The sequence below is a fragment of the Acipenser ruthenus genome, chromosome 5, assembly GCF_902713425.1.
Source record: "Acipenser ruthenus chromosome 5, fAciRut3.2 maternal haplotype, whole genome shotgun sequence".
NCBI classification, from domain to species: domain Eukaryota; kingdom Metazoa; phylum Chordata; class Actinopteri; order Acipenseriformes; family Acipenseridae; genus Acipenser; species Acipenser ruthenus.
In genome coordinates this window covers 36,135,268-36,150,118 of record NC_081193.1, presented here as the reverse complement: position 1 = coordinate 36,150,118, position 14,851 = coordinate 36,135,268, and the positions used below count along the sequence as shown (strand labels likewise).

The 14,851-nt window shown below is 36.0% G+C and overlaps 1 protein-coding gene across 7 annotated transcripts in view; it reads left to right on the top strand.

Moving 5' to 3' along the window:
- The window catches only part of LOC117402243 (SAM and SH3 domain-containing protein 1-like), a 373,068-nt gene that overhangs the window by 278,087 nt on the left and 80,130 nt on the right, over positions 1-14,851 (top strand). The window contains exon 1 of one of the 7 annotated variants that reach the window (XM_059024115.1): positions 8,586-9,130. The exons of 4 other annotated variants lie outside the window; for them this stretch is intronic. In XM_059024115.1, coding sequence (XP_058880098.1) covers positions 9,128-9,130 — 3 coding nt within the window. In that variant the 5' untranslated portion in view covers positions 8,586-9,127. Of the gene's footprint in view, positions 1-8,585; positions 9,131-12,011; positions 12,603-12,655; positions 12,920-14,851 lie in introns of those variants that run through there. 2 more of the 7 variants (XM_059024111.1, XM_059024114.1) reach the window with 2 other exon arrangements.

The following is a 14,851-nucleotide window of genomic DNA, read 5'->3' as shown; positions in this document are numbered from 1 at the left end:
GGGGGAATGTAAATGTTCATCAAGTGATGATGGTTTTCTTTAACTATGTGATTCTTTTTAATGCTCACGTTGAAATCTTTTTATTGAGGTTATGAATAGTATAGGGCTTCTCAAACTCGGTCCTGGGGACCCCCTCACTGTCTCTGCTGGTTCTCATTCCAACTGAGCTCTCAATTACTTAACTAGGCCCTTAATTGAACTGATAATTTGCTTAATTGTACATTTTTACTTGTTTTCAGCTCTTAAACAGTTGCAGATTTCAAGTTAGATATAACATTTTATAAGTAAATTGAACTCTGCAACTGCAACCAGAAGACACAGGGTCTCCAGGTCTGGGTTTAAAAACCCCTTGAATAGTGGTTGTTAATCACAAGTTCCAGTAAGAACATGAGTTAATGGTATATTATTGTGGATGTTATTTCTAGTATAGTCCTCTGGGTTTGCTTATTTGAAAGTCTATGTCCTTCCTGGAAGAGGAAATAGTGTTCTATTGGGAAAAATTCAGCAAGAGCTCTGGGACAATACCCCTGCTCTTCTTACAAACATCTATGAACTCTTAAACATCTGGAAAGTCAAAGCTGGAATCGTAGGGAAAAGTACAGAGTAATCCTGAGGTAGCCCAGGTTGTTAATAAATATAGAGCATGCCCATGTGCTCCCAGTAAACCAGTTCTAGTGCTGAAGCAAAACCTTACTTGAAAACTGATTATTTTCTTCATTATCATGAGATTCTATTTGGTAAGCAGGAAGTTATTTATTTTACTGTTTACTGTTGCAGCAGAATCCACAGAGGTGATTGAGGAGAGACAATTTGGGGTCCTGAACAGTCTTACTGCCGATGAGGATCGGGGGGGGGGGGACCTGTCGAGGAGTTCTCATGTGCCAGATGAAAAGGATCATTTATTTGGCAGTTATGTTTGATCCACCTATTGTATAAGTATGTGTGATACATGTAAAGTGGTTTAAATGTTTTCCTTTTACAGAGTAGAGAAATTAACAGATGAGAGTAACAATAAGCCCTGATTTCATCTAAATTGTAAAAAGCAGTATTTTCTGCTTTAATGACAATGAAGATTCCTCTGCAGGTTCTTAGAGAAGACATTGAGAAAGACCTTGAAACATTTGTCATTGCAATAACAGTTTTTTTTCTTATTATTATTCCTGCAGCTGATTCTGGCCTAATGGCATGTGCATTGCATGTCTGTGATTACAAGCCATTACATGCACTGCATGACTATTAAAACCAAAACGTTTCAAGGTGTGCCTCACCCTGTACTTAGTATGTTTAATTATCGTAATGGATAGCAATTACACTGTGTTGTATAAAGTGAGTCTTTTTCCTATACGGCCTTCGATAGCACCCTTGATGATGAGTGTTCCTGAGAAGGCCTCTGTTCTGGATCATTTTATTAACCCTATGCAAATCATTTGATATAAGATATTCGACAATGCCTCAATTTTTCCTTTTAAGTTAATGTGAACTTTCCTGAGGTACCGTTTGGAAGAAGTCATTAGTGTAATATTAAATATATCAATTTAAAAGATACTGTATATATTTTCACTAATTTGGTCATTGCGGGCAGAATGTTCTAGAAATTATAAAAAAAACCCACATACATTGCCTGACTGAATGGAGGATCATCCCAGCTACTAAAAACTGCTTAAAACAACTCCAACACCTCCCATTTCATAACGTGTGTGTGTGTGCATTGTTAAAAACAATCCCTCCTGGATGACTAACCATTCTGGTTAGCTTTATAATATTTTTCCAAAAATAAAGTGATGAATGCCGTCCATTTCTGTTTTAAAATTATAGGGGAAAGCATGTACAGCAATGTGTACTTACCAGATTATTTTGGTACCAGCAGGTGGAGTAGTTGACAGGTTCAAGTTCAAGCAATACTGACAGTAATGATAATATCTCAGACATTAGTGTCAGTGCTTCCTTAAATTGGCCCCAAAATGCACTTGAACTAACACAAAAAAATGACCTATGAGTATGTATGCCTTCGAGCAATGGCACTCCATATTTAATTTGGTCCGTTTCCTGCGTATTATAGCTAAACACAGTTTGCAGCCAAAGACATTTCTCTAATTAAAACTTTCAGCTGACTATACCACTGGAGACTTCAATTAACCTGAAAGGCTGAAGTTTTACCCACACTGGATGCTAATATACAGTACCAGCTGTTCTGAGTTTTACTTTTTTGTTACCTTAGAGATGCTTGCTTGCAATTCTGTCATGCTATATTTTTTCTTTCAGAAATCCTTTCAGATTGCAGGTGCTCTCTTTTAAATAAATGTGATGTAGAACCGAAGGCAGAGTTTGTTTACAGTGGTCAACATAGCATTAAAGCCTGATTGGGAATATGGTGTGGTTGCAATACAAAACATGAAGAAGTACAACTTATTAAAGTTGCCATTCTTGCACAACCTCTCTTTCATGCGTAAATTGAGTATAGTGATAAGACTGCTGTAATAAATTGCCCTAAAAAACCTTCAGATTTAATATTTAAACTGTTACCGACACGGCACAAAAAAGCAGCTAGTAATAGATTGAGTATATGGGTCAGAATTCAATCTCTTGGTTTCTCCTCTTTGTGGAGTTTTTTGTAGGTGACAGTGGTGCAGGGGAAGGGTCACAAGAGGAATTAATATTGTGCAACCAAGTATTTTTGAAACACTTTAATTTGCTGCTGTATTCTGTCTGTTTCTTAAGATTTTTACATGTGCACCCCCAGCTTGTAAAAACAAACAAAACAAGCAGAATGCTATCCTGTGGGCTTCTGGACACTTTTAGTTAGCAAAGCTATTCTAATTTGAACACTCTTGTCCTGCCTATCTTGGCTAACCGAAAACAAGATACAAGTAAGGAACCAGTTCTCCACACTTACTTATTCTTGACTTGGCATAGAGTCTGCTGACACAGAAATAAAGGGAGCATGCTTGCGATGATGCTTACATGTTAACTGTGTATGATGGCCAACAAATGGCTTTAGTTATTTTGTGTCAGTGTTTTCATTAGGAGATTTTGGGCAGCCTTCTTGTTAAGGAGGGTTCCAGTGGAAGGCAGACGGCACTGTCTGGGTCCGCTGAGTCGGAACGGGCCTGGGAGATGAGCTAGTCAGAGATCTGATTGAAAATCTTACATTTGGAATTAACTACACCATACAACACTAGAGATAGTGCAGCTGCACTTTTAGCTTGGTTCTATACACGTCAATTGTTTTTTGGCTAGAAGCACCTGAGCTCTCCCGGCTGGGCTGGCCTTTAAGCTCAATGTCATCTATTGTTCTTTTTTTTTCTTTTATTATTATTTTTTGTTTGTATTAAATACAGGGAAACAGAAATGTTTCTCCTCCAGTGGGAACACTTACTCCTGGCCAGAATTAACATCTGTCATGTCAGTTTGTGTCCAAGAATTCCTAATTTTTGCATCCTTTTAGCAAGAAAATTGTAGCACCCCAGTCTTAAATAAGAAATCTGTACAGTTTTTACCAATAATCAAAAATATTGCTGTTATTTTTTATGCCACAAGTAAGTGTTTTTTAATTTATTTAACATCAGTTTATGTGACAAACTGGAGAATCTGCAGATTCCTTTTCTGATGCACAGAGGCTATTAAGCTACCGATGGTGCTCTACAACATATTTTAAAAAAATACTTTGAGACAGAACTGTGAATTGGGTCTGTCTGTACAGATCAGACTGATTCATTTTCCTATTCCTCCTCTTCCTTCTAATGGTCTAACATGTTTGGGTGATGTTTTTCTTCACACTTACCATATGAAGTTAATGGAAGTGATCAACACAGTCACATGATGGAAGAATTTCTGTGAGTTTTATATATATATATATATATATATATATATTGTGAGGGATTGGTTAAAGGAAGCGGGGAAAAAGGTGAATGACAACGTAAACCAACTGGTTGGTAAACAAAGAAAATTAATAAAAAGTGTTTGGGTTAAAAAATGAATGGGTTAAAAAAATACACTTTGTAAATAATAACTGTGTGTTAAGGAAAGTACAAATACAAATAAAAAGTATGGTTTAAAATAAATGTTTAATATTATGCAGAGACAATACCTGGGGGACAATAGGACCAGGTGGAAGCTACTGGAGTCAAGGCTGGCTCCAGTTCAAATTAATTGTCCAATTTCATGACCTGTAAATTGTTTAATAATATAATTGGTTACCATTTAAAATGTCTGTTTTGTGAGTGTTTTGGCGAGGGTGATGGTAGGAGCTGAGTTGGAGAGTTGGAGAGTAAAACAAGGAAAAAGAATATTCGGATTGTGAGAACTGGTTAACGACATTTTGGAAAGGTATTTGGATTACGATTTTGGTTTTGGAGACGAGGTAACAGGCTTAGCCTGCCCCGTCATTAGTTAGGAAACGATTTGTTTAGTTAGGACCCGAGACTGGGTTAGGTTTTGTTTTCTTTATTTTCTTTTTCAGTCTGTAAATAATAAACATACGCTACGGTGTTTCCTTGCATCTGGTTGTCAAGTGTCTGATTGAAGCAAAGCCTGGGATAGGAACGCAGATCGTCACAATATATATATATATATATATATATATATATATATATATATATATATATATATATATATATATATATATATACAGTACTGTGCAAAAGTTTTAGGCAGGTGTGAAAAAATGCTGTAAAGTAAGAATGCTTTCAAAAATAGACATGTTAATAGTTTATATTTATCAATTAACAAAATGCAAAGTGAGTGAACAGAAGAAAAATCTACATCAAATCAATATTTGGTGTGACCACCCTTTGCCTTCAAAACAGCATCAATTCTTCTAGGTACACTTGCACAAAGTCAGGGATTTTGTAGGCATATAGTCAGGTGTATGATTAAACAATTATACCAAACAGGTGCTAATGATCATCAATTCAATGTGTAGGTTGAAACACAATCATTAACTGAAACAGAAACAGCTGTGTAGGAGGAATAAAACTGGGTGAGGAACAGCCAAACTCAGCTAACGAGGTGAGGTTGCTGAAGACAGTTTACTGTCAAAAGTCATACACCATGGCAAGACTGAGCACAGCAACAAGACACAAGGTATTTATACTGCATCAGCAAGGTCTCTCCCAGGCAGAAATTTCAAGGCAGACAGGGGTTTCCAGATGTGCTGTCCAACTTTTGCACAGTTCTGTATACTGTATGTATGTAAATATAAAATATATATATATATATATATATATATATATATACTGTATGTATGTAAATATAGATACAGTAAGCTGCACACACATCACTGTTGATTTGACATATTGGGAATTAAGCAATAATAATAATATCTTTATTTTTATATAGTGCCTTTCATATTATATGCAGAGTCACTTACAGTAGGACATTGATTTAACTGCAGGATGGAGCACAAGGAGGTTAAGTGACTTGCTGAGGGTCACACAGTGAATCAGTCAGTGGCAGAGGTGGGATATGAACCGGTGACCTTCTGGACACAAGAACTGGACTTTAACCACTGGACCAGTTGATATTATCTAACACACTACATCATTAAAGCTCAGCTTTCACTATACAGCATATCTGTTGTGCACAGGGTTTATGCTCTGCACAGGGAGGATGTTCCGGTAGAGCAGCTGCGCAGAGGTCTCTTCTTACCATGCTACTTCTTCCCAGATAGCAGTGCTTAAGGTGGACAGCACTGTAATAAACTTTTCATGGCATTTCATGGATGGGTTTGGTTTGGGGGACTCAAGACACATACAGTGTACAGTATCTGACCTCTAAAATCACAGAGTTTAGTAGAACACTGGGGGGGTTTAAACAACGCTTGCCTAGTATTACATACCCTGCATGTCTCTGGTTTTCTCATCTCTGGTTTATTAGGAGTAGTCATTCAATAACACACTACAGTAGCTGCTTCACTGGTCTCAGATAATTCTGCTTGCTGTATTGGAATTAATAATATCCCATGGGGGGAAGATTAATACTATCTGCAGGCACAACATAAATGAAATCTTTAAAAATGTTTCATAAAAGCAAATATTAAACAAAGTGATTACTTTTAAATTGGGAATGCTGCGATAAACACAATTCTTCCATAATACCTGCCGTTTATTTATTTATTTATTTTCATAACATCAGATAAGTGTTTTCATTTTAAATTGAGGATGTATACCTTTGTTATCAACAAATGTAATGATATATTTTTGCGTTTAACTTTGACTTCGAATATTAAGTAATGGTCCCTGGAGTCATATTAACCACGTAAAAGCATTACATGAACAATGTTGTTTCAAAATCCCTGATTTGCGCTAATTAGTTTAACATGTCTGTCGGCTCCATACTATAGGTGTGGAAAATGCCTTTTTGTGTGTTAGCAGAAACACGTTCACTTTAGGTAATGGGTCTCCATGGTGTTTAACCACTGTCTAGCAACGCTTGCAACTAGTTTAGAGAAGGCGAGAACAGTTGGGGATATTCAACTGCATCTTCCTTTTGATCTGCATTGAAGTGTATATTTTATTATTGTGTGTGTGTGTGTTCTCCTCTTCATTCTTAATTAGAGGTGTTTATTAAAGCATAAACCCAGGGATTCTGTTTACTGTTGAGGTGTGTTGGCTCCCTGCAGGAATTGTGTCTATAAAACTCAGCAGGGTTACAGTTAGACCCTACAGGGAATCCTACAAATCCCCAGAAAAGATTCAATTTACCTATGGCCACTTCACACAGGGGTGTCCTTTCCTGCTGCAGCAAACCAGAGAGATTTATGAAACCAATCAAAATGTAGGCTGATTTCACAAAAACAGAAGATGGTTACTTTTCTTTCTGCATAGTTTTAATTCCAGCATTCCAAAGCTATGAATAAAGAACTTAGATACTGTACCCAGCAAATAAAATTGCATAGCATGTCCCTATTTGTCTAAATGTTTTAGTGATAACAACAGAATGTGATTTTTTTTTGTAATTCCAGTTGTTTTAGCTTTTAGCTCTTTATACATACTCTTGTACATACTCTTACATTGTCTGATTGTGAGTGGGGAAAAATACAAACATATTTTAAGTATAAGGAAAGAAAGAGTCATGTCCTGAGAAATTTTCCTCAATGCAATATTCTTTCCTGTCTCATTCCAAAACATTAGGGGCACAATTCAAAGCTATTTTCTCTGAAGTGTAAATTACTCAATTGTTTTAGATTTTTTTTAAATCTTTTGCCTCTAGGCCGGTAATCCAGATTATATTGTATTTGGTTTCCATGTGAAGCAGTCAAGTATCTCTGTGTTTGTCATTAGCACTAAAGAAGTGCCAGTGAAAAAGCTCTCCATTAGACACTCAAGTTGTTTTTCTAGTGCATCTGCAGGCCCTTTCCTGCAGCTGTTGCTATTTCCAAGACTCTGTTTGCAGGGAATGTATCCTGGAAAGTTTGGTAATTGGGGATACATTCAGGATTTCTTCATTGCAATGACATTACAGGGGTAGAAACCAAAACTGCAAGTTATTTAATGTTAAAAATGTTAGGAGTTTGGCATCTTAATTGACGTTCAGTTGTTAAACAACTAATAACACCTTATTGGAACTCTTTAAATGTGCTATATTTTTCACAGAAAGCCTTTTTTTAACTACATTTATCCATCTACTTTATCAGAATGCAGACCTTGTTGACAGGTGACATTGTTTATCAATGGAAGTGTTATGATTATTTCCTGTTTTATAATCTGTTTGGTACAAATTGACATGTCTTCAGAAGTAGGAGGTTATTGGTCTCAGGTTCAAGATAAAATTAAAAACCCTCTTAATATCACTTCAATGGAACTGAGATGTTATCAGTAGTAATTAAAAACCTGAGGAAGTTGTAAACATACCCATTGAGGAGTTCTGTAAACTACATTGTGCTACTTAACTGTACGTGTCAGAATATTTCAATACTTTAAGTGGGGTGGAAATCCAGCTGTACGACTGATAAATGTGATTGATACAGTCTGGATTTTGATAATAGCCAAGGTGATATCGGGAGCTTGTCGCCATTGTTTGCTATTATATTGTGGCAGGGATAATTCAATGTGGAAATAAGTGGAGGGTGACAATAACAGTGGTGATATTGATCAAATGTGATGGTAGTTCAATAGTTCAGGACAATCGCCACAACTACAGTGAAAAAAGGTTATTGCAGCGATCATTGTGCATGTTTACATGTAAACTTTGGTCCCAACACTGCATGTCCAAGGAGCTATTATTGACTGAGGCAAATGAGACCCCCCCACCTTTTGTTATGTATTAGTACAGTAAGGTAGCTGCTTAGGCAGAGGTGGGGGTTATGAATGACATTATAATTTGGATAGTGATATGTCACAATTTGGTTTGTCCCTCTTTCTGAAATTAAAGACTGCATTTAAACAAAAGACATACAGTAGGTGTACTTACTGTAAAAAAAAAAAAGTGGTTTATTTCAGTTTTTTTCCAGTAAAAATGTGCATTGGAGATAAAATCTTAGTCCATATTTTTTTTTTTTTATGTAGTGTGTTGTAAGGTAAGAGGAAAAAGCACCAGTGGCTGTCTAGTGTAATCAGTTTCACAGCAGGATAGAAACTGAGGGTTTGGCTAGATGACTGGCCTCATGCAAATGCTCCAAAGGAGGTAGAGTGAAACAGGAAAGCTGTTAAATTATGGGTGTCAATGTCCAGCTTAAACTTTTGACACTCAACTTCAATATGGTATAAGGAAGTTGACTCTGTGAGGGAAATGACATGTCTGACAAAATTGGAAAAATTGTTTGTGAAAGGAAGGGCTATTTTTTAAAAAACCCAGCTGCAGACACAGTCTTTGTTTTAAAAAAATAATAAAAAAATAAGGAGAGGCCAGCAAGACCTGCGGGGCAGCGGGTGATTTGTTTTTACTATTTATTGACTATCCTGAGGACCTTTTTTTGTTTGTGACCGTGGAGCTTACACTGCTTGTTGGAGTTTCTTGTGCAGTAGTTAATTTGGAATGTGAAGTGCGTTTTATTTTAATTCCAAGGAGGTAAGAGCCGGTATGTTCCATGAGCAGATCTACTAACCAGTACAAGTGCTGTGGAGTCAAGCCAGACCTTGGAAGAATAAAAATTTTATTGATGGGCCCGCTGACATTACATTGAAGTAACATGGTAAGTTATTTTAAAGTCTTCTTTACCGGCCTCTCTTGAACTGTTTAGATGGCATAATGCTTTTACTATTTTAAACAAGGAATCGGATATATTGAACTTGGTTTTATTTGGCAGCAGACCACATATGTGATGTTTTTTGTTATTGTTCTCGTTGTAGAGCATCCACAATAAAAATTAAAAAAAGTTGATTCTGACTGAATTGTTTAGTTTTTCTTTTGGATCAAAGATGTATTGTTCTGTTTTAAGTCAGTAACTAATGAACCATAACACAATCTGTTAACTCAGAGGGGAAAGTAATATTCCATCCCAACAACTTCAGATAGATGAGCTTCAAAGCTGCAGTTCCTCAGAGGATAGTCATTTTTTCTTGTGCTGTACCAGTACTCTGCCTCCAATTATGCGTGTGTGTGTGTGTGTGTGTGTTTGTTTTTTTCCTTAATGCAGAATATTTAATTTGGCTCAGAGTTTGTTTGTTAATTTAACTGCAGGTTAAGTATACTATTTGAATTGTTTTTTCTGCTCTCAGGTTAAGTATACTATTTGAATTGTTAATCTGCCTGCAGGTTAAGTATATATGTGTTGTTGTTGTTGCTTTGTGTGTGACTTTCTATTACTGCTGAAGATTTAATGTGAGCAAACAGTAAAGTACTAGTTTTTTTTTTTTTTTTTTTTTTGCTGTTTTGTCAGCAAACAAACCGGTGAATTCAACTCAGCAAAGTCAACATAAAAACAGTGGAGATTCTCCTAATGATCAGAAGTTTCAATAGGAAACAGACCCCTGTTAATATATAGAGAAGCTTTAAGCATGATAATCATCTGTAAAAGAGACACAGGAAGTCAGAAAGTTAAATATTTATATTTTAAACATAAGTTTAAGCTGCAATTCATTTTGAAGCCATAAATCTTAGTTTAATATAAGCAATTGTATTATTATTAGTGTTGAGTCTGCACCCATAAACAAAATCAGTTTCTTTCCCTAACTTGATTATAGCTGGCTTATTGAAGAATACTTATAATTATATGTAATGTGATGCTGTGTTTTAATGACTGTTAAATCGATGATATTCACAAATTGTGACTAATATCACAAGTTTGTTGATCTTTTCCAACTGAGCAAAAAATAAAAAAAATGATAGTGGTGGGAAAAAAGTTGTTTAATGGTGTTTGCAGTCAAATCACAGTACAAGCTTATTCTGCTAATTCAATACATATGAACGAGTAACGGGTTAGCCTAAACTAGTAATTATCTCTTCTTAAGGGAAGTGAGATGAAACATCAGTGAACAGCATGCACAGGACATCCAGTAATTCTGAAATACAAGAAAAAGGAAACAAAAAGCTGTGGCCTTGTCTGTTGGAGTGTGAAATAAAAAGGTTTATATTTTTTACCTGGTGGTGATGCCACTCAGAGACAATTTCCCTTGCATGGTGACCAACATTGGATTACATTTGCTTGGCTGGTGGTACATGTTGTGCTTTAGCCTATCTTGTAATCTATTAAAAAATGAGTAGGTTTTGCCACAAGCTTTTGACTGATTTGAAAATCGAGAGCTGGACCTGCTAAAGGCAAAATATGGGAGTCAGTGACAATGTCAACCCTTCACTTCATGTACAGTAGAGGTCTCAGAGGTAAAAGTGGACCCAAAAGAAACACCATACATAAATGTAATCCTGTTTACTTAAAAAATGTTCCACTGTTTCATTAGCTGCAGTACCATATCTTTGTGAATTTGAATATGTTTTTGTTCCACATGGAATTAAAAGCAGAACCCATATAACATGCTTTAAGAACTTGTCTAAGTACATAAAAATCTAAAGTCATAAGTTTTTTTTTGTTTGTGTGTGTTAACTAAAAACTGACAAATAAAATCTAACATGAAATACTCTATTGCTATTATGGCTTCCGATAGACTTTTGTGATATCATTTTGTAGTCTGATTTACATGATGTTAAAAAAAATATCTAAAGTATGTTGTCCTTTCTCTCTCTCTCTCTCTCTCTCTCTCTCTCTCTCTCTCTCTCTAGAATTCAAATTCAAAATTAGCTTTATTGGCATATATATATATATATATATATATATATATATATATATATATATATATATATATATATATATATATATATATATATATATATAGGGAAATAGAACATAGATATTTTTTTAAAAAAGAGAAAGAAAATAATATTATGAAACATGGTTAATCTCTCTCTGTTTTCATGAAAGTCACACCCCTAAAATGAAGGAGTCTTGTAATCAAATTCTGGACGTAAGCTAAATATAACCACCTATTAACAACGAATATTTATGTTAGTTTGAAATTATATAGTAATTGTGAAGAATTACAAAGCAAGGGTGTATTTCTGTTCCGTTAACATTTTTAAATAATGTATCGGATATCACAACTGTAAACAATTAGCATTTAAAAAACATATAAAAATAGAACACAAACAATACGTCTTTCCTTAAACAGTGTTCATGGTTTTTTGTTTTTTTTAAAACAATGTTTGTTTAGCGAGGCAGGGTATATTTGTGTCCTACCCTGGGGGAAAGGTGGTGACCGGAAAACGATGAGTTTTAATGTCAAAAGCTAGGTAGCGTCAACCACTTGTGTGACTACAAATATATTGTCTGACAGTGTTCATAAATACATGCACATAATCTGCAGTAAAGTTTGGCCATCGAGTTTAAAAGGAGATTGTCCTGCTTGTTGCTGATGTTCAACATCTCATAGAGTGGGAGCACCTTTGTTGCTAAATGTATAACTAGGAGAAGATTAAAAAAAATATAGTCCTGTGAAGTTGGGGGAGTTCATTTTAGGAGGAGGGGTTTACAGAATTTTACAAAAAGTATTTAGTGCTGAGATTTGTAATAACGTAGTATGTACCTTTTAAAATAGCGTAGAAGTAGTATAAGAAACCCGTTTTTGTATTGTAAACCAAGACCGGTGAAGTTTAAAATACTTTTTCTAGCATATTTTTCGATCTTCCCCCTCCTTGAACTTTTTGGTTAAGACCCGTTGTCAATCCCTGTGTGTTGTTGCAGGCTCCGCCACACAAGTTTTGTGAAGGAATGTCAACTTTGAGGTTATAATCCGTTTCAGTGCGTGTAAGAAAAGAAAAAGAAAAACGCATGCAAGATGGAACAATATCATTACTGAAGTCAGACTTGTTGTTTTCCCCTGGGAGGATATTTTTGTATATTTGGTTTACTTGTCTGTGAGTATCTTTTCAGTGGACCCTGGTTGAGCCAAGGCATTGTGAAAGATTTCAGGACAATTAAGTGTTGTCTGCTTCTGGGGTGCTTGTCACCGTTTTTGACAGAACGTGTTTTTGTTTTCATGTGCCTGTGCTGAAACTCTCAGCCGAGGAAAGTAATGGAGGGTGATCAAGGTACCTCCAGTCCAGAGCCCCAGTTAGACAGCAACATGTCTGACAACTTCTCTAAGCTATGGACCGATGTGATGGGTATGCTGGTAAGTCTGTGGGTCATTTGGGGGAGGGGGAGGCAGGAAGATTACAGCCATCAGAGTCAGCCTCTACACTCATGTGTTACCAAAAGGGGTTCAATTGTCCATTTAGGAGTTGACTAATGGCACGGTGACATGAAGATTACTTAAACCAAGACGTCTTAAAAAAATGATAAGTTGGCTACTATTGTCATTTTAACACAAAACGGGATTCAGTATGATCCAGACTTTTTTTAATTGATAAACGTATATATTTATATTGGAGGACTACGTCTGTTCATATTGGAATTTGGAAAGTGGTGCTGCGTCCAGATATTGAAATGGTACGTGCTTGGTTACACTTTCATTTATTTAAGCATTCGTAAAATATTGTGGCATGGTTACAAAATGAGCATTTTATTAACGCTCCCTCATCCAGATTTAAAATTTGTGCCAAGACCCGTGCAAGCAAAGACAAACGTGCTAAATGTGATTGGGTGATAAAACGTGTGCATGTGGGGCAAGTAATGCGTAAAGTTGCTGCAGTCTTGGATATGGGGTTTCACTAGCTCCAACTACATTGAGACTTAATTGCAAATATCGCAATGTCAGACAGCTCAAGTTTCAATTGAGATGTTAACAGATGTTGCTGTGTTAATCCATTTACGGTAATTCAAATAAATACATAAATAAATTCAACTCGCCATACCAACTCGAACCCGTGGTGCACATTTTCAAGTAAACCTATATACAAAACTACTGTAAAAAACGGTTCTGTTACATTTGGCTTTATTGCAGTCGTACAGTAATACAAATTAGGCTTATCAGTTCTTGCGGTTAGGAGTTTACTCCGCAGTTGAGGACCATTCGTGTTTTTATTCGAAACTGAATATTTTTAAGTATTTTTCCAAGGGTCTCAAGTGAACCTGTCACAAATATATAATGAGAAAGTTGTCAGACTAATTATACGGTTAAGGACAATGTCTGAAACATAAATCGGGTCACTTGTTGAAAACGGGTCTTGGGACTGTGGCCCTATCAACACTATCTGTAATACCGATCTCGAGAACCGTACTCACTCAAACCGTTCTAATTAATCCAGTTCAAATAGTCCACACTACCATTACATGTTTAGTCGGGCTTAATGCGCACACACACTATTAAAATAGTTCGGTAATTAATGAACAGTGGAAATTAATACAATAGTGTCACACCATGTACTGTATTTTATTTTAAAATAATGTGTTATGCCTCATATTAATAGAGATCCATACTGCTAAAAAAATAAATAAAACACGTATTGTAGCGTGCACAGAGAAAGGCAGCAGCAGGGCTGATAGGTGACATAGTCATACACAAAGACATAAGCCCGATATACGCTCCCGGCAAAGGAACCGGCTCTTTTGTACAGCTGTATCGGCGGGTCCCGGGTTCACGCCCGCCCTCCGCCTGTGTGTGGATTGCCTCGCTCTGTGTGTTGCGCCTGCCTGCGTTAACCTATTTCGCTACAGTATTTTGCAAAGAGTAAATGCGAACACACACACACAATAAACACATTGATCAGATTCTGTTTCATAATTAAACTCAGAGGAAAGCTGTTAATTACAAAACAATCTTTGCTTTTACCATCATATCTTGCCTGCCTAATTGTGGTGCCCTTAATTTTATTTCAAACAGAGCTGACAAATTACATGAATTGTTCATCCCCAATCCTACTTTTAACTCACATTTGATTTTTGCAGTTGCCTAATTTAACTATGTGCTTTTCTTATTTTCTCCACAAGTTTAACAGAGATGTCTGGATAGATTTTAAAGCATAAAAATGAATACCAAGTGCGGAGTGTACACTGAAGTCTTTCATGCGCATATTTAGCCAAACATCACAAAGCATTTTGGGATATTGGAGGATACACAAAAAATGTAGTTTGGCAGAAGATACTCTTGCAAATTCGCATACTCGTTTTGGACAAGCCTAGATCATATCAAACCGATAAATTAACGTTCAACGACAAATATTGCACCACAGGCTTTTAAAACAGCTGCAGTACGAATACATCACTTTTCAGTGTGGTGCTGGAGAGTGTCTGTTTGCTGTCATATTTGCAAGATTTGCATTGTACAAAGCCACGTGGACTTTGATTATCGCTGAATAAAGATAATGTCGTAATTTTTCCAAACAGTGGATTTAGACGTATCCTTTCCAGTAACAGAACATTCTACTGCTACACATTCTCCTGTTGATAGTTTTATTTTTTTATTTTTTTATTTTTTTTTAA